The following is a 20,894-nucleotide window of genomic DNA, read 5'->3' on the forward strand; positions in this document are numbered from 1 at the left end:
GCCCATCCATTTGGTCCATCAAGAGTCACTTTCATTTCATCTGTCCATAAAACCTTATTCAGTGGTGGTCTTGTTTCAGTCTTCTTGACCTTGGCCATGTCTCTGAGCACTTGACACCTTGTACTTCTGAACACTCCAGGTAGGTTGCAGTTCTGGAATACGGTGGCACTGGAGGATAATGGGTTCCTGGTAGTTTGACGTTTCATTCTTCTCAAGTCTTTTGCAGATAATTTACGCCTTTTCTTCCCCATGCGTTTTTTTTGCGCCCCAGTTGACTATTCGCAACAAAACGTTTGAATGTCCGGTGGTCACGCCTCAATAGTTTAGCTATTTAAAGGGTGTCTGTCTGAAAGGCATTTTACATTTTTGGCTTTTCAGTATCAGTTAAATGTATTTTTGGGCCCATTTTACCTGAGGTAATGAGGCTGCCTAATAATTATGCACACCTTGATATAAGGTGTTATTCACTTTCGTCACACCCTCCCTCATTACACAAATACATATCACCTGAAAATGATTAAATCCAATAAGCATTCAAGTTTATATGGTTTGGAGTTGGAAAATGTGAATAGAAACAATGATAAGATCAGAATACTCACTTGCCTAATAATTGTGCACGCAGTGTATATTCCAACTCAGAGAATGGGGTCAACGGCGACCCTAGAGCAATTAGGTTAAGTGCCTTGCTCAAGGGCACATCAAAAGATGTTTCACCTTGTCGGCTGAAAAAACGGTGTGTGTGTGTGTGTACGTGTGCAGAAATTGCACTTGGGGAATAAGACAGCGATTTAACCATGACTGCTGTGTAATTCTAAGCTGTTCCAGGAACCATGAGTTCTCAATTGATGGAAAAGGCTCTCAGCTCAGCTTCCCTCCACCATTCAAATTGACATTTGAAGTGATCCTCACAGGGATTCACTATTATCACTGAAAGCCATTTCATTACAGTCTAAACCTGAGAGCGAAGCCACAGAAAAGGTCTCCAATCTGCCACGAATGGTAAAGGTCGCTGGCGCTGCAGCCAATCAGAAGAGATAGAGGCCTTCTCTAATATCCTAGATCAGCTTTAAATGGATCGGCTGCGCTGGGCTCGGCTTGGCTCACACACACACACACACACACACACACACACACACACACACACACACACACACACACACACACACACACACACACACACAGATCCACTACACTGAGAGGCTATACAGCGCTACAGTCCAGCTCTTTACTGAGTAGGGTTGTTAAAAGCAGGCCAGAGATGGCAAGAGTATTTGTCTTCCTCCATATTGGCCTATTCTGCTGAGAGAGTGAGAGAGCATGTGATGAGGCTGTGAGAGAGAGGGAGGGAGGAAGAGAGAGCGAGAGGGGAGGCCTGAAAGTGCTTAGACTGCGAGCATGGGTTTAAGGGGGACATTATTCTAATGTTTTGCCTCCATTATCATAATGGATTCTGAAAAACACTGTGTAAATTGTTTGGAAAAGGGATGGAGAGAGGAACATTGTGCAGACAGTTGCTAAAAGCAAATAACGCATTCAAGGATTCCCCCCCCCTCCCTCCCCAGCCAGGCTGGCAAAGAGAGTAGAGCTTAGCTGGACAACAACAACTAGCAGCAACGGGAGAGAGGGAGTGAAAAAGTACATTCAACAGTATTCATGGAAATGAGAGCGCCTCTTAGGAGCAGCCACTTGGACCATGGGATTTACTCTTATATTCTAAAAAGCATCACAGTATGTTAACCACTGTGCTTCCAGGGTCACGTGAAGCCAGAGCCGAGCATTACAGTTATGTTTAATGCAACAGCTTTGCATTGCTCCACACACTCCACACCTAGGAGGTCCCACATATCTCTCTCTCTCTCTCTCTCTCTCTCTCTCTCTCTCTCTCTCTCATGATAACTGGTCCTTGGTGAGCTGTAGAGGAGCATAATACTCCATGTTAATGCTAGTCCTACCTCCTTTACACAAACTCCCAAAACATAGGGTTTAGTGATTTCCAGACAGTAACAGTTAAGGTTTAACCAAGAATGGTTCCCATGACCTGAGCTGACCTCTCATCCAGTAATACATCACCTCTCCACCAGCCACTCCCTGGGAACCCGCTGGTGAGGTGTTTGTTCTGTACCCACTGAGCCATCGGTCTATTATAAATCATTCACTGGATCAGAACATGCATTGCGGGAACGTCATTACGTTTGACCCCCTCTAAGGAATGTGTGAGTGTATGTGTGTGTTTGTCGTACCTGCCTGTGTGTGTGTGTCCCAACCCCTGTACCTGCTAACAGCCCAGCTATAGAACACCCTGTACCTCTGGCCATGATGTCACGTCCTGCCTTTGTCTGCCAGTTCCCAGAGAGTGTTGGGGAACAATGCCAACGTCACTGAGAGGGAGGCTAATGCCTTCTCACTACCATAGCCAGGGCTGTAAGAGGCTTAACTCTCTGTCCTCAGACCCCTCCACTACTGCTCCACTCAGCCCAGATCCACAACTCTGCTCAACACACAGGTGGGCACTAACCTAGGACTAATCTGCAATTACCACACACACAATACACTAGAACACACAAACATGCAAGCAAGCACACACACACGCACACACACAAACACACACATATGCATGTACATACACGCACACACTTTGTGGTCAGACTTACCCCTCTCCTGAGGCATGGGGGACTGCGTCAAGGGGGAGTGAGGGACATCCGACATGTTGACGGGGATCTGGGGGGGCATCTGGGACCCTGTAAAGAAACACAGGAGGACAGAATATGATATATATTCTATATATAATATTATCAGCACAAAAAGAGAGGGGACATGTTTTAGGGTAACACCGCTCAGTAAACTGACGGAAAGCATAAGCCGAGCTGCTGTACTGTATAATCTGTGACAGTTACCTTCATTGTAATCTAATAACAAAGAAACGTTTTGGCTGAAATGGATTCATCATCCTTTCACAAAGACCAAGGTGAGATGAGTCAAACACAGATAATTATTCTCAATACATCAATTTTGCCCTGAAATGACATGTTCTACTATAGAGGGACACACAGGTAAAGGATTCAGTCTCTGTCTAATTCTATTTCCCTCTATCCACATTTCATCCTCCTCCGAGGTTATTCAATTAAAAAGGCTTTGTCCCGGATTTATAAAAAGATAATAGAGAGGCCCGCATAACATAGCAAATGAGCATGTGTGCCCATGAAAATGTCTCTTAGCACAGTGCAACATAGAACCAGTCATCACTGTGCGGATCTCTTACGGAAGCAGTGTAATTAGGGCAATCCTAATATAAACAAAGCCATTGAGGTGTATTGATCCCTGATGCTCCTCTTGTGCATTAGAAATCCGTTACAGACCAGCGGGGCTGATTAGGGGAACGGAAGATGGACGTTTGTGGATTGATTTAACCCAGAGGAAGGTAAAACAGGTACACCTCCCTCTGCTACTGAAGACTTGAACCAATGGAGAAAAAAACGAATCATTCATGACAACAACATTTTGTTCCAAAATATGGGGAACGTGTGGCTAATGCTCTCCTTTAAACAGAACCAGAAAATGAACAGCAAATGAAAGTATATTTATACTGAACAAAATTCTAAACACAACATGCAACAATTTCAAAGATTTTACTAAGGTACAGCTCATATAAGGAAATCAGTCAATTGAAATACATTCATGAGGCCCTAATCTAGGGATTTCACATGACTGGGAATAAAAAAAATTAAAGGAGCTGGATCAGAAAACCAGTCAGTATCTGGTGTGACCACCATTTGCCTCATGCAGCGCGACACATCTCCTTCTCATAGAGTTGATCAGGCTGTTGATTGTGGCCTGTGGAATGTTGTCCCACTCCTCTTCAATGGCTGTGGGAAGTTGCTGGATATTGGCGGGAACTGGAACACGCTGTCGTACACGTTGATCCAGAGCATCCCAAACATGCTCAATGGGTGACATGTCTGGTGAGTATACAGGCCATGGAAGAACTGGGACATGAATATAATAATATATGCCATTTAGCAGACGCTTTTATCCAGGATTGCAGGAATTGTTTACAGATCCTTGAGACATGGAGATGAATGGCACGACAATGGGCCTCAGGATCTCTTCACAGTATCTCTTTGCATTCTAATTGCCATCGATAAAATGCAATTGTGTAAGTTGTCCGTAGCTTATGCCTGCCCATACTATAAAGCACTGCCACCATGGGGGCACTCTGTTCACAACGTTGACATCAGCAAACCGCTCGCCCACACAACGCCATACACGCTGTCTGCGGTTGTGAGGCCGGTTAGACGTACTGCCACATTCTCATGTTGGAGGTGGCTTATGGTAGAGAAATTAACATTTCATTCTCTGGCAACCGCTCTGGTGGACATTCCTGCAGTCAGCATGCCAATTACACGCTCCCTCAACTTGAGACATCTGTTGCATTGTGTTGTGTGACAAAACTGCACATTTTAGAGTGGCCTTTTATTGTCCACAGCACAAGTTGCACCTGTGTAATGATCACGCTGTTTAATCAGCTTCTTGATATGCCACACCTCTCAGGTAGATGGATTATCTTAGCAAAAAAGAAATGTTCACCAACAACCAATGTAAACAAATATGTGCCCAAAATATGAGAGAAATAAGCTTTTTGTGCGTATTGAAAATTTCTGTGACCTTGAAAAATGGCACCAACACTTTACATTTACATTTTTATATTTTAATATAAAATATGTTTATATTTTTGTTCAGTGTACATGAAGCCCTGTGTAGAGACCGCACTGTTCTCTGTGCTGTACGTGTGAAGAGAGAGAGAGAGAGAGAGCGATGCATAGAGCACAGATGAGATGGTCGCTGTGTACAGCGGTAAATACATGACTGGAGGTGGCACACACTCCACGTAAACAAACCCAATTAAGTCAACGTAATTACTTTGCATAAACTGCATAAACAACATTTCCATCCACCCGCCTGCCCACACATACACACATTAACACTTACATACACAGAGATACAGAACCCCCCCCCCACACACACACACACACACACACACACACACACCACCACAAGTTTCTCCAGCAGCAACTCTTGGAAGAGAGAATGTTGGATTAGCGAGTGTGTCACCCTGTTCCAGGAAGGAGAAACCTCAATGCAGCACTAACACTACAATAACAAAAGGACATCACTCTCCTCAGCCTCCACCACACCAGCCAGCCAGAGGAAGACGTAGGGTAAACTAAGAGGAGGGGCATGAAGAGTCATGTCCCCGGTCCTCAGAGGGCTAGGGGAATATGGGGAAAAGCAGGGTGGACAGGCTCAGCCCTTGTGTGGCTAACCACAATCAGCACATGTTTCCGTAGTTTTTCTTTTTTGCTGTCGCACCGGGGGCACGTTAGAGACGTTTACAGTCCCAGTGACCCGTGACAACACCCCCTCTGCAAGGTCACCTTTCCCCTCGTGCCCATCTCCTCTCCCAGCCAGGCAGGCCTGCTGCAGTCGGTGAGGGGGCTACAATGGGCTACAATTGTCACATCATGTTTGAGCGGGTGGGAGGGTGGTGTGTGTAACTGTGGGATGGCAGTGGGGGTGAGGGCATGCATAGTGAATAGCCCCCCCTATCCTCCACTGCACTCTCCACATCCCTATGTAGATACAGAGAGAGAGAGAGAAAGAGAGAGAGAGCGAGAGAGAGAGGGGGGGAGACAACAGCCTATAGAGGGGAGGAGAATGACAAGAGGTGGGAGGAAAGAGGGAGGAGGAGGGGAGAGTACAGTAGGGAGATAAGTAGAAGATGTAAGGAAAAGGATAGAAAGGAGAAGAGGGCAAGAAGAATGGAATTCAGTACCAGAAATCACCTCCTTTCCTCTCTTCTCTCCTTTCCTCTCTTCTCCTCTCCTTTTCTCTCTTCTCCTTTCCTCTCCTCTCCTTTCCTTTCTTCTCCTCTCCTTTCCTCACCTTTCCTTTCCTCTCTTCTCCTCTCCTTTTCTCTCTTCTCCTTTCCTCTCCTCTCCTCTCTTCTCCTCTCCTTTCCTCTCTTCTCCTCTCCTCTCCTCTCCTTTCCTCTCTTCTCCTCTCCTTTTCTCTCTTCTCCTTTCCTCTCCTCTCCTCTCTTCTCCTCTCCTTTCCTCTCTTCTCCTCTCCTCTCCTCTCCTCTCCTTTCCTCTCTTCTCCTCTCCTTTTCTCTCTTCTCCTTTCCTCTCCTCTCCTCTCTTCTCCTCTCCTTTCTTCTCTTCTCCTCTCCTCTCCTTTCCTCTCTTCTCCTCTCCTTTCCTCTCTTCTCCTCTCCTTTCCTCTCTTCTCCTCTCCTCTCCTTTCCTCTCTTCTCCTCTCCTCCACCTTCATTTTTAATGAGCTCCATTGAATAATCATCTGAGAATAAAACAAACAGACAGTCCAGAAGGCCTGGCAGCACGTGTAAGACTGAGTCTGATTAATAATTCAACGATCAGGAGGCTTTTCTCCTCAGCCTCCTGCCTCAGCGCTGCCTCCGTTGCAGAGAGAAGCAGGTTTAAATGTCAGCAGGCTTTACCTTAATCCCCCATTCCACTGCCTCTCCAACACAGCATCTTTATTACCAATGACTGGCAACATTAGAGTGTTTGTTCACATGTCTGCTTGTGCTAACCGAAAGTGACTATAGCATGTGGAGGGTAGCTTGAAAGACGTGACTGTTGGAGGCTTTTTCCCACAACAGGAGTGGTTCTGTGTTACTGGCACGAGGAAAGGGAATGGGTTGGGGGGGTGGGGCATCCACAGGTGCTCCAGAACACAATTAAAAGTTCTGTCAATCAGGTGGAGCACAATGGCTGGCTTGCTATCCCTCTCCCTCTCCTTCTCCCCTTCTCTCTCTCAAACAGCATCAGGAGCAATTTACACCTCGCTATCGCTCTCACCTAGGACCTAGCTGTTACTCACAGGTCAGGAGCATTCACGGGAACACACACAGTGTACACACGCACGCACACGCACACGTACACACACAGTGTACATTTCAAGCGTAACGAAGTTCGTGGATCAACTAAGAGTATATGGGTACAGTATGCTGCATTAACTCACTACAGAAGTTAGAGAGGAAATAACTGCTTGTTTGAAAACCCACCACTACTTGTGAACAGGAAGGAGAGTAAGATATCTACAAATGAGAGCCAAGTGTCTTTGAAGTGGTTCAGGAGTAAAATAAAAAAGTATTGTAATTTCCATTTTGAAATGTTTAACAAGAACAACTTTTCCCACGATAGAAAGTGAGAGGCCAAAAGCAATGGAGTTCATGCGTTTTTAGATAATGCTACCACTAAAACCCAGTAAACGTTCAAATATTCCTCGGCAAGGATTGTTAGGGCAATGCAAGACCCTTTGAAGACAGGGGTTTCTTCTTTGAAGCTTTTTTTGAAGAGTTTCAAACGCAAATGCCACTGAACTGAGTTCAAAGACACACACCTGTGGTCATATTCCCCTCTGTTTTTCAGGGTTGCCAATATTAAGCCTCGGAGTGCGTGGCGCATCCCATGCAGATTCGACGTCTGCTCAGACCCACTGAGCACTGTATTTGATGATGAAAGGGAGGTGCGCGCAAACACACACACACACACAGTTGGATGAACAGAAGCCGTTCTGAGTGAGTTCATTAATAGCACTGAGTGCTACTGGACTGACAGGAGAATGAGGGAGAGGGGCTTGTTCAGCAGCCCCTCAGGTTGGTAGAATACACCCTGCAGGCTCACACACACACACACACACACACACACACACACTCACACACACACACGGTAATGCTAGTGTGTGGTTGGGGTCTGTAAGCCGTAAACAGCGGGTAGCAATAATTGTGGTTTAGGTCTCAATGAGCATAAGTCAATGATTTTCCAACCTGGGGCTACCGGCAAACGTGAGTTACCACTCCCTGTAGGAGACGGGGGAAAGTGCTGGGGCGGGAAAACGCTCTCCCATGGACCTCATTACTAAGCTAGCGCTGAGCTGGGCTGGGAGAGGTATGGCAAGGAGGAGGAAAAGTGCAGCTCAAGGTAAAAGCTAGACAGAGAGGGGGGGAACAGCGCCAGAACAGCCAGTCAGTGTACCATGCTGCCTGCTGCAGGAAAAATAATTGTGCACACTGCTCCAGGTTCCACTCAGCCAGCCAGACCAGCGCAGAACGGGATTTCTCTAAAAGGCCGATACAGCAAGCTAGCATTTTGATTCTCCTTTTAACAGGCAGGCTATCCTGCGGTTGGTACACTTTGTACTGTACCAACCATCAGGAGGCCAAGCTCCCTAAGACCAGAGGGGTGTGGAGAAATGGAGAGAGAGAGAGGAAAGGAGGGAGGGAGAAAGAAGAAGGCATAGGAGAGGAAGAGGGGGATTCAGTGGGAAGCATGCTCCAGTGCTGTGCTGACTCAGGAGGGGACAGAGGGACGGCCAGAGGCAGTGTTCCACACACACAGCCACTGAGGGACTGGCCATTGGAACTACCGCTGGAAGTACACTCACTAACGCTGCGCCACACCCCAACTAAAACGAAGGGGTCTGGGCTAACTTTCACATCTAATAGCCGTAGCATTTGTCTAGAGCAATGTTTCGCGTCTGCATTTTTTGGTTTCTTCCTTGTACTGTATCACAATAGGAATACACCTCTGTTATGAGTGATTAAGCCAACATGGATGCTCAGTTGCATCTCCCATTGGTTCAATGATTTATTTCTGATCTTTCCAGACCTCACAGAACCCAGTCTATCAGCTGTGTTTGCTGCAACATCTTAATTACCATACACACACACCCCTATCCTAAGCCTACATGCGTTATGATTAAAGCTAATGTGGCTGGCTAGTGGAGCACTGGAGGAAGACTGAGAGGAGGAGAAAGGGGCGGTGTGTGTGTGTGTGTGTGTGTGTGTGTGTGTGTGTGTGTGTGTGTGTGTGTGGGGGGGGGGGGTACCCACGCCAGACCTGATAGGTCTGTACTCTTCCTCCTCCTCCAACCATAGATGCTCTCTCTCTCACGCCGTGACTCGCCCTGACATTTCGGAAGCTCCTCTAGCCCTGGAAGCACTTCAAGCGGGCACAGATAAACAGCTTACTCTCCAAGGCAAGCGCTCGTCAGAACGCTTCAATCACGTTTTTAGAAGAAAATGAGGCAGTGGAGGAGGCGGGCTGGGGGAGGAGGAGGGATTGAGCGGAGCTGTGGCAATGCTAGATGGACCTTGATGGACCTTGGAGGAGAATAAGGGAAAGGGAGACAGGCATTTGATTTTGTACGGCGGGCAGCTCAAGCAGTGGCCGTGTTGGGTCATCAGGGAGTGAGGATGTGGTCTGAGTCCATTAGTAGTAATACAACAGTGAGTGGATCTACTGCAGCTTTCATATACAACTACACACTTACTAAGGTGGCAGGAAGCCTAGCGGTTAGAGCGTTGGGCCGGTAATCAAAAGGTCGCAGGTTTGAATAACCGAGCCGACAAGGTGAAAAAAAAATCTGTCAGTGTGCGCTTGAGCAAGGCACTTAACCAGCATTTGCTCCAGGGGCGCCGTACTACTATGGCTGACCCTGTGTCTGGTGTATGTGACAAAAACATCATCACACACACACAAATATCCCTAAAAGAATGTCACTCTCCTACTACAGATGTGGTTTGTAAATTTGATCTAGTTTGCTATAGCAGGAAAATAGTGGACATTTTGTAGGGGTTGATACATTTTTCGTAAGGGGAAATCAAGTCTAAATTTCAAAGTGGAAACTACAAAGTTACGAGGCCTTTTTAAACCTCTTACGGTGCCTTTTCAAAATACACGTTTTAGATTTCCTGCATTGCACAGTACAGTCTTGGAGGTCAAAGGGCAGTCTCATCAGTTGGTCCCTGAGGCCCGTACACACACAGGGTTACATCACCATGGTGATCAGAGAGAGAACAAGGAGAAAGGCTGCGTCGCCCTAAGACTGTCTGTCACCACTCCTGAACAACAGAACATACAAGCATCAAAGTGAACGGAATCATAGAGAGAGGGGATGAGGGATCACTAGTTCCATCCCTACTGCAATGTTTGACTAGAGATTGTGAGAGAGAGGCTTTGATAACCTGCAGTGGAGAGAGATATTGTTCAGTGATGAGACGCTGGGTGTCTCGCAAAGCCCCACAGTCTCTCCTTCTCCTCATCCTTCACAGCGTACTGAGTGCGCTCAGAGCGACTGATGGATTTCCTCAACGCGCATCCCATTCCGCCTGGCATACAGACGAGAGTAATGCCGTTTGCGTCCCCCCGAAGCCGAAAAATGCGGGGTGCTCCGAATTGGTTTAGAGACATTGGTGCTGAGCAATGTGATTTCTGCTATGACTGTCACAAATCTAGCGCAACAGGAAAATCAATTTGCTGTGTGAGCCTCCTCCTGGCTCGAGGAGAATCCAAATGCCAGGAAACCCAAGATCATTTTACAGTCTATTCTATTTTGCTTCACGGAGACTGAGAAACTGCAGGGGGAGAGAGAGGGAGAGAGAGAGAGAGAGAGAGAGAGAGAGAGAGGGCTGGAGAGGAGAGGAGGAGAAATGAAAAGCGTGACGCCAGGGGAACCAGAGTCTTTCTACGACTCCAAGATCAATATGTCCTTCTGTAGGCGTGATTGTCTCTAAGGCGGCGCACACACCATTCTCTCTGTCTGTACTGTCTATCACTCAGATGATAGTGTGTGTGTGTGTGTCTGTGCGAAAATCATGCGTAGCGTCTGTGTGCGTGCATATTGCGTGTGTAAGTGTGTTTGTGCGAGCATGTGCATTTATTTGGTGTGCGCTGCATGTGCACTGTCAGCCAGTGTGTGTGCAAGAGCGTGCGTGTGAAGGTGTATATAGTGGGTGTGACAGACAGATGAAAGGCTGACACTGTGAAATTGCTCTCCTCTCTGACCATTGTCAGGGGTGACAAGTGTCCCGTGAGCGCTCGGCCGTGTGACATGTGCATTGTCCCGGTAACCGAGGCAGGGCTGACAGCCGCCGTCTGAGGGCGATAAACCACAGCCCTGGTCACATCACGGTCAAAGCGCAGTGGTGTGCAGTAGAGCAGACCTGACCAGTGACAATTCCACAGACTGGACCATGCTACTCTGCACCACTGATATGGAAGAGTGACCCTTGAACTCAAGGGCTAGGGCCAGCCAGTCAGCCACATTCTGCACAGAGGCAGATGCCTTTTATCGGTGTGTTTAGAAAGGAGGCAGGTTGCAGGTAAGAGAAATCACACAACTAGGACCTGCTAGTAAGGAGAAAGTCATCAAATCTTCATATCACAACAACAGTAGTACTCAGTGTTTCTCCCTCGCATACACAGCATTATGCCTGGTGTTGGTATTTCTCATTAGAAGTGATAGTATAAACCACAGGAGGTTGGTGGGACCTTAATTGGGGAGAACAGGCTTGTGGTAATGACTGGAGCAGAGTCAGTGGTATCAGACATGTGGTTTCCAGGTGTTTGATGCCATTCCATTTGCTCCGTTCCGGCCATTATTATGAGCTACAACAGGTAAACCCTAGCAGCTGTTGGCAGACTAACATCCTGTCTCTATGAGGATGTGTTTCCGCATGAGGGGAGAATATTTATTGATACTGTATTAATCACACCTGTCCCTCCGATGAGATCCACCTCCCGTCTCTCCATCTCACTTCCTGCCGTCCGCCTCGGGAGCGGCTGTCCTGCTTTTTCATTAGCGTCAATCACTCCAGCACAAGCTCAGTCCTCCCGGAACCACCCGCCTGCCTCAGGAGCTCACGCATTTGTCCCGCCTCGTCAGCGTGACTGACGGGCCTGAGAGCCGCAGACGTGCCGGTCAGGCCTCAATCAGGAAGAGCAGCGGAGGCTGTGGTTAGACGGTGAGGGGCGGGCAGACAGGGTCACGTCCACATCTCATAGCCTTGTGTCACTCTGGCCTGTCCAAGGCCTGTCCGACACGCTCCCACCCGTTACCTCACTGTTTATCTAAACTAACGCTCAGCTATTCCTCCAGGGGGACACGGCCCGGAATCCTCACACAGGCGTCTGCTCTTGTCTTATTTTGGCGTCCTGTTTCGAAAGGAAGAACACAGAGGCCAACGGCAACCATCTGTACCTGTGCATCTAAAATGTTTTTCAAAATGAAGATAAATGACAAACGATTTCCAATAGAAAGTGGACCAAGGAAACCACATCGATCAGCTAAATGGGTCAGCTTGAAATGACCACTTCTAAAGAACATCATTATTCTGATCAATTTCCTACAGGGTGTCATAATACCAGAACAGGAGATTTGAACAGACGGTAAATCACCAGTATGATGTTCAGGGATTCTTTCTGTGAAATGATTTGCTGTAGGCTTACCTTGTGCTGTGGCTGGGCCGCTAACTGGGGAGATGGGGCCGGAGCGTGATTGGTTGGAGCCCACGGGGGAGCCAACAGGAGAGGGAGATGGGCCGCTGCCTCGGCCAGACAGGTGGGGTGATGCGTGGGGTGAGAAGGGTGACTGGGACGGGTTACTCTGATCCCCCTGGCTACTGGTGGAGCCTGTAGCACTGACGGCTGAACTGTGACCAGCGTCCGTCCCTGTAGGGAGGTCATCTATGGAGCCAGACAGGTCCTGGAACAGAGAGAGACAGAGGAGATGGTAGGTGAGTGCAATGATGAGCAAAGCTTATTCAATGCTGTGATGTATTTTGTCCAACCCCTGTCTATGATATACACAGAGTGTACAAAACATTAAAGACACCTGCTTCTTTCCATGACATAGACTGACCAGGTGAATCCAGGTGAAAGCTATGACCCATTATTGATGTCACCTGTTAAATCCACTTCAATCAGTGTAGCTGAAGGGGAGGAGACGGGTTTAAGTGCCTTTGAACGGGGTATGGTAGTAGGTGCCAGGCGCACCGGTTTGGTGCCAAGTTGGGCCAGCATCCCCGTGGAATGCTTGTAGAGCCCATGCCCCGACGAGGCTGTTCTGATGGCGAGGGTGAAACTTAACATCAGGAAGGTGTTCCTGGTGTTTGGTATACTCAGTGTAACTGAACAAGCACGACATGCAAAACATTGTGTAACAGAGCAGTAGTGCCTTGATGGTGTAGGTCAGACAGTCTGTTCTATGTGATGTGTATGATGGGCCAGTACTCATGGTGAGTTCATATTACACACATCCCCTGTGGGGAGAGAAAGAAGAGGGAGGAGCGGGAGGGAGGGAGGGAGGGGGGGAGGGTACTGATTGGCTGTGGGTATTCCCCCATCTGAATCTTTTCCAGGGAATCCCCTATTAATGCTGACAAACTGCTGAACTATAGTCTGATAAAAGAGGAGGGTGAAGGGAGAGAGAGCGGGGGGGAGGTAGATGGTCCAGGTGTTGTGTGTGTGCGTGTGCGCGTGTCTGTATTTGTGCGTGTGGGTATGTGTGCGTGTGTGTGTGTGTGTGTGTGTGATGTCTGCCTCTTCAACACACATTACCACATCTCTCCAGCTGTAGCTGCACTGAGGGAGGTCCACCACCGACACCCCTGGTGGCTGATGCGGTACGTGGACCACACGCCACACGCTGTAGCGAGCTACATATCGGTCTGTCTATCCACCCACCACCGTCAGTCAGTCAGGCCCCACAGGATCTCTCCTCCACGACCTTTTACCTACACTTACTACAGCCACCTCTCACGTGTCTCCTAAAATGGCCATAGTGAAAATCCTGTTTTAATGGTAACAGCTGAAGATGAACCAAACAACTGTGGTTCTTTCACAAGTATGGTATGTATTTTGTGATCAATTGTTTCCTAAAGCAGAACATGGTGATTGAAGCATTTGTTTACTAAAGCATTGTGGCATATTGTCAGTATTTATAACATGGCTTCTAAAATGAGCACCAATAAGCAGATTTCCTGGTGACAAACGGTACTAAATGACTGTCTTGTTGTGAACTAGTCATCTGTGGTGGCACAAGCTTCTATTTTCGTCATGCCTCTGTGACTGCCCACCCGACCGCTCTGCCCGGCCAGGCTGTCACATGGCATCATCAGTCCAGCACACACAGTTCTCTCTCTCTCTCTCTCTCTCTCTCTCTCTCTCTATCTCTCGCTCTCTCTCTCTCTCTCTCAGCTGGATGATGTCACAGGCTGTCTCAACCAATAAGCAGAGCTGTTATTCTGAGGAGGCAGTCACAGGTGACCGCAGGTGTGTGCCATTTGACACAGTGGGGTCCTGCAAACAGGGAAACCATGGCGACAGCTTTCCAAACAGGTGAATCCAGTGTGACATCCAACATATTGTTAACCTAAGAGCCAATTAAAAACGGGGAAAGCACTGTGAATAATTACATTACCTGCCAGTCGCCAGTTCTCCAATAACCGTTGGGCAGAAAAGCATATCATTAATTTGGACGATTTGAGGACTGACCGGTTTGGATTACACTCATGGTTGACCACATCTAAACAGTGTTCCGACTGAGAGAGCCCATAAGACCAGCTTCTTCCACAGATGAACAGTGTTCTGACTGAGAGAGCCCATAAGACCAGCTTCTTCCACAGATGAACAGTGTTCTGACTGAGAGAGCCCATAAGACCAGCTTCTTCCACAGATGAACAGTGTTCTGACTGAGAGAGCCCATAAGACCAGCTTCTTCCACAGATGAACAGTGAAGAAGCCCAGATGCTGCTTACTCCTCCACACTCTCCACAGTGATATTTACAGCAGTGAACAGCCAGCCCAGCCAGCACCCATCCAAATACCCAACAAGCTAGCTGGGGCCCATTCCAAAGTGGCCCAAATCCAATTTATTGCCTCTCTGCTACAAATTGCTCTGTGCATTGAGTCTCCAAATAGCTGTCAACTACTCCCAGTTGGCATCTTGTATTACTTAATGTGCCTCTGAAGCATGTAATTGTAATAATAAGAAAATATTGAGGTGATAATAACCACTTATTTTGAGATGGCCAGACCCCCACGTAATGACCTCCTATCTAGATGTTTCACACTATGTTAGAGAGGCAGTCTTTTGTGACCCTTCACCTCTGGGGTGTTGGCATCTCTCTCTCCCTCTCTGAGGCTGTCAGCCTGTCAGACTCAGACAGGCAGGGGCACTGAGGGGACAGCCGAGCCAACACACACAGTACAAACACGCACATACCACCAGACTAACATGCTCTGACTGAGTGGGAGAAATCCCCCTGTCATTCAGTAAGCAGTGGGTCTTGCCTGCTTCCCACTGATCCCCTGGATGTCCCCCCTGATTGGGCAGAGATGTGTATTAATGATTGCTGCTGGGAAGGGAAGGAACAGGCAGAGTGGGCCAGCCAGGCAAGCCAGGTTTCTCTGGTCACACTGTCTAGACAGGGAGGAGTCAGGTAACACACCATAGCTTCCTGTCTGTGGACCAGAGGAAGAGAGAGAGCACTGACCCTCAAACTTCCTCACACACAATACTGCAAGGCACACATTCAAACTGCTTTCCCAAGCCTGGAGCAGGGGGAACCAGCATGGCTGTATTGGGCAGGGGAGGCTTTCTCACAAGCGCTAACAAAAGTGGTAGGGTAGTGCTGGGACTGGTAGTAGGGCAGAGACTGGGACTGTAGTTGCTGCTAGAGCTAGGTCAGAGACTGTAGCTAGCTGGGACCGGAGCAGAGGGCTGGGGCTATGCAGGGCTGGTGTTGTCAACTCTGGTTAGAGGCTCTTGGGGCAGTGCTGTCCAGCGTGTCACCTTGCTGTTGGACACACCAGCCACCCCCTGCCACTACGGCTTCCACCCCCAGTGTCCCCCTGCCACCCTCCTGCCAACACCCTGCCACCAGGCCAGACAGGCTTGCTGACTCATCCCAGTCACAGAGTCACAGCAGCGGGGAAGACAGGGAGGCTGGTGGGCTAGGAGGGTGTGGGATGGTGGAGGGTTTGTGCGTGGATGGGGAGGGTTCTCTCTCACTCTTTCCAGTTGGTGAGACACCCTAACACAGGGCGTGAGAAGGTTCAACGCTGATATTCAAAGTGCCTGCAGTGACATAAGAGGGGAAACTCTAATGGAGGGGAAAAGTTACATTTAAAATGCAAAGATCCCAATGTTAATTACCCATGATGTTGCTATCAAAGCCTCAACCACTGTACCCACTGGTATTTAAAACTGATTTAGTGGACTCGTACAGTACAGAAGGCTTATTCCTCTCTTTCTCTGAGTAAATAGAACGATGACAGCTGTAATTAGGTCTAATAGCTGTCTGTTGTGAGCCCACTGGGGACTCTCTCTCTCACACATGGACCCACAGTCCTCGTTACTGCCTTCGGACTGCTGTGCTGCTGCCGCCTCTTTCTACGGAGCAGTGGAATTTAAGTGGAAACGCTATTACACATAAGATGTTTTCTCATCCCCAAACCCTGAGTTGAAATGCCATGCAAATTATCTTCTGAACGGTTGTGTGTCAGGGAGGGAGTGGGGGAGTGGAGGGTAATGGGATGCCCCATGTAGAGAGCTCACTGTAATACCCTTCTCAAGGTGCTATTAAATACCACATACAGAGACGGGGGGAGACTAACGCAATGATAACACTCCCAGCTACACAGGACATCTCTGGCATAGGCTCAGACAGGCTAGGGAGAGAGATGTGTACATGTGTTTGCATGGGATGGAAACAAGCTGAGCAAGTGAGAGAGAGAGAGATGATAATGGTGATGATGCTGATGGTTGTGGTGATGATGTTATGATGATGATGATGGTGGTGGTTGTGGTGACGACGATGACGATGATGCTGATGGTGATGATGATGGTGGTGGTTGTGGTGATGACGATGATGCTGCTGATGGTGATGGTTGTGGTGAAGATGATGATGATGGTGGTGGTTGTGGTGATGATGATGATGGTGATGATGATGATGATGGTGGTGGTTGTGGTGATGAAGATGATGCTGATGATGATGGTGGTGGTTGTGGTGATGACGATGATGCTGCTGATGGTGATGGTTGTGGTGATGATGATGATGCTGATGATGATGGTGATGATGATGGTGGTGGTTGTGGTGATGATGGTGGTGGTTGTGGTGATGACGATGATGCTGATGATTGTGATGATGATGATGATGGTTGTGGTGATGATGGTGATGATGATGATGGTGGTGATGATGATGGTGGTGGTTGTGGTGATGATGATGGTGGTGGATGTGGTGATAATGATGATGATGCTGATGATGGTGGTTGTGGTGATGATGGTGATGATGCTGGTGGCTGTGGTGATGATGATGATGATGCTGATGATGGTGATGATGGTTGTGGTGATGATGATGATGATGGTGGTGGTTGTGGTGATGACGATGATGCTGCTGATGGTGATGGTTGTGGTGATGATGATGATGCTGATGATGATGGTGATGATGATGGTGGTGGTTGTGGTGATGACGATGATGCTGATGATTGTGATGATGATGATGATGATGATGGTTGTGGTGATGATGGTGATGATGATGATGATGGTGATGATGATGGTGGTGGTTGTGGTGATGACGATGATGCTGATGATTGTGATGATGATGATGATGATGATGGTTGTGGTGATGATGGTGACGATGATGCTGATGATTGTGATGATGATGATGATGATGATGGTTGTGGTGATGATGGTGATGATGATGATGGTGGTGATGATGATGGTGGTGGTTGTGGTGATGATGATGGTGGTGGATGTGGTGATAATGATGATGATGCTGATGATGGTGGTTGTGGTGATGATGGTGATGATGCTGGTGGCTGTGGTGATGATGATGATGATGCTGATGATGGTGATGATGGTTGTGGTGATGATGGTGATGATGATGGTGGTTGTGGTGATGACGATGATGCTGATGATGGTTGTGGTGATGATGGTGATGATGATGATGGTGGTGATGATGATGGTGGTGATGATGCTGGTGGCTGTGGTGATGATGGTGATGATGATGATGCTGATGATGGTGATGGTGGTTGTGGTGATGATGGTGATGATGATGGTGGTTGTGGTGATGACGATGATGCTGATGATGGTGATGGTTGTGGTGATGATGGTGATGATGATGATGGTGATGATGATGGTTGTGGTGATGATGGTGATGATGATGATGGTGGTGATGATGATGGTGGTGGTTGTGGTGATGATGATGGTGGTGGATGTGGTGATAATGATGATGATGCTGATGATGGTGGTTATGGTGATGATGGTGATGATGCTGGTGGCTGTGGTGATGATGGTGATGATGATGATGCTGATGATGGTGATGGTGGTTGTGGTGATGATGGTGATGATACTGGTGGTTGTGGTGGAAATGCTGATGATTCATTTGAATGATCTGAGGGGACTTGCCTGGTATGCCACAGGCTCCAAACCACCTGGGCATAATGCTGATTGACAGAACTCTTTGCTCAGACAACTCTCTGATCATTATGGGCCAGACAACAGTCATTTCACTGTCCTCACTCCTCAATGTCCCAGCGCCTGTTGTCTATTGTGTCGTGGCCTCGAGGTTGGCATTGATGGGAAGTCATACTCCACCACACATCTCCATAGCTGGCTGGGTGTCCTAACGACCACCCATGCAGCCCAAGCCCTCTTATGTCTTAATGGAACATCTCAGAGGTGTCTCTGTGCAATAACACCAGCGATTAAACCAAGTCGACCAAGAGCTGAACTCACTAGAATTCACTAGTAATCTGGTAAGGAACTCCTGTCCCTGTCTATATCTCCAGATCAGGTAACATATTAGGAACTAGGATCTGAGGGACATGGCTGTGTTTTACAGACGGTTGTTTTGCCAACCACATCAGGACTATTGGAGCCAATCTGAGGGACATTACTATGTTTCAAATCACATTTATTTGATGTTCAAGCAAGAGTTTTTTCTCTTTGTTGTCCCAAAGAAAAGCAGAGAGAGAACAAACTTGTCAGGGCCTCTAAAGTTGCAGCAGAGACACAGTGTGAGAGAGCAATGTGTGCTTTTTTTATTCCACTACAATGGCTGCACAAAGCACAGGCAATCGCATTTCTAAATGTCTGTGCAAAAGTGAAGGTTTCCCGCGAGAGAGTAACGGTTAATGTGATTGGATGTTAATTATTTGACTAGGCTACCTGTATTTGACATTGTGTTGTTATTTCGCTGAACACTAGATGGTTGAATTGTATTTTTGGCAGTGAAACAAGGTTTCTCAGGCAAGAAAAAAACATCACACAAATGTATAGCCCCGTTGGAAAATATAAATGTACTGTTTGAAAATGTGAAAAAAAACAATATATATATATTTTTTAAATGTGAATCACATTTTTATTTGGCGTACCCCGATGGCATTGTGCGTACCCCAGTTTGGGAATACCTGGTCTAGATGTTCAACACCAACACACAGGCAAAAAACACATGTCCTCTTTAGATACTAGTACTTAACATAATGAGGTTTCTAGCCCAAGTTCTCTCACTTCTAAATACATACATCCAAAGACATACACCATCCCCCTAGAAGCCAAGGTCTCCTTGTTGTACTATCCATACACATGCCCTGAGCAAATCTACCATCCTCAGGCTTATAGGGCTGCCAGATAGCCTACCGCCTGGTCTGAGTTTCCAGTCTGGTGTGCGTGAGAGGACTAATGCTAAAACTAGCCCATTAGTGTTATTTGTGGTTGGGCTGATAGTCAGCTTGCAGAGTCATAACTATCCCTCTCTAAGCCTCAGTATTGTGGAGATATGAAGAGTCTGTTTGGAGGACCCGTTTGAAGCCCTATTACACGTAAGCCTGCAAAGAGGCCCAAATCTGGTGGCGCTTGTCTTCAAACCAATGGATTAGTGTTGCGTTTCACTATGATTCCCCCTGATAATACGACAGAGTCCGATAGAGCCGGGCCGAGCAGGACGAGTGCTCAACACACGCCGGCCCTATTCACTTAACGCACTGCTTCACTGTCTCTCTGAATAATGACTTACGATAAAGTACCCCTCCACAGCTCAACCTTTAATTCGCTGGATAAATGTTTGTACCCTACTGTATATCGAGGTCGAGGCTGCCACCATACAACCCCCCCTGCAGTCTTATCGCGGCCGGGTCATTTGTATACCGCCAAACCGTTTTTATTTAAATGTACCAGTCTTCCATTTAAAAGCGGGCGGCTTCATGAGAGTCGACAGGCCAGGCAGGCCATTATTGTCTGAGCTGTTGAAATGTTTTTTTTATTAACCACAAAGGTTCTTAACTGGTTTAATGCACAAGCAGACCACTCACACTCCCCTCCACCCCTTCACCCCACCCCTACGCACCTATTTGTTTTACACTTATTGCATCTACTAATGTTTTTATGTATGGTATTCAGCTCTGCCATACTCCCCCCACCCCCCCTCCTCTCACTCCAGAGAGGGAGAAAGAACTGAAAGCGAAAGGGGGAACATCAAATAAAGAAATAATTAAAACTGCCAAATTCCTCATTTCTAATTCAACTGCTCATTCAGCTTAACCTCTCTCTCCTCAGCAATTAAAGCACCCGCCACATCCTTCACGCCGTGCCGCTGCCTCCCAGCCCGCCCGCCGCACATAGCAGCCACACGGCTAAATAATGCAGTGCATCCTGCACCGTGGAGCCTTTATCATCCCAAATGACATCCATTTGCATATCTCCCCAGTCAATTAGAGCACACCGAAATAATCAGCCCATAATTGGGAGAGAGTGCCGGTAATCACCCGACCCTGGCACACCAACAGGACCAACTGGGGGTAGAGGGGGAGGGGGGAGGGAAAGGGGGTGAGGTAAGAGAGGTGGGGCAGACTTTACACCTTAACCTACTGCTCTGTAATACTATTCTACAGTCCAGTCCGAGTTTGCTCAAATTTCACATGCCCTCGTCCTCTGTCTTTTGTTTTTCCAACTCTCTCCCTACCAACCAACTAGCACGTGTTCTGAGCCCTTATTACAGTACTATGCACAGACTTTCTCCAGATAATTTA

The 20,894-nt window shown here is 47.7% G+C and overlaps 1 protein-coding gene across 4 annotated transcripts in view; it reads right to left on the reverse strand.

Annotated features, from left to right (window-relative positions):
• Positions 1–20,894, reverse strand: part of LOC106610785 (AT-rich interactive domain-containing protein 1B) — a 229,244-nt gene that overhangs the window by 69,451 nt on the left and 138,899 nt on the right. For all 4 annotated transcript variants that reach the window (XM_014210359.2, XM_014210355.2, XM_014210357.2 and 1 more), the window contains exons 5-6: positions 12,312–12,567; positions 2,652–2,738 (exon numbers count right to left, since the gene is read on the reverse strand). In XM_014210359.2, the coding sequence (XP_014065834.2) occupies positions 2,652–2,738; positions 12,312–12,567 (343 nt within the window). The remainder of the gene's footprint in view (positions 1–2,651; positions 2,739–12,311; positions 12,568–20,894) is intronic.

This window comes from Salmo salar, chromosome ssa09 (assembly GCF_905237065.1).
Source record: "Salmo salar chromosome ssa09, Ssal_v3.1, whole genome shotgun sequence".
In the NCBI taxonomy this organism is placed as follows: Eukaryota; Metazoa; Chordata; class Actinopteri; order Salmoniformes; family Salmonidae; genus Salmo; species Salmo salar.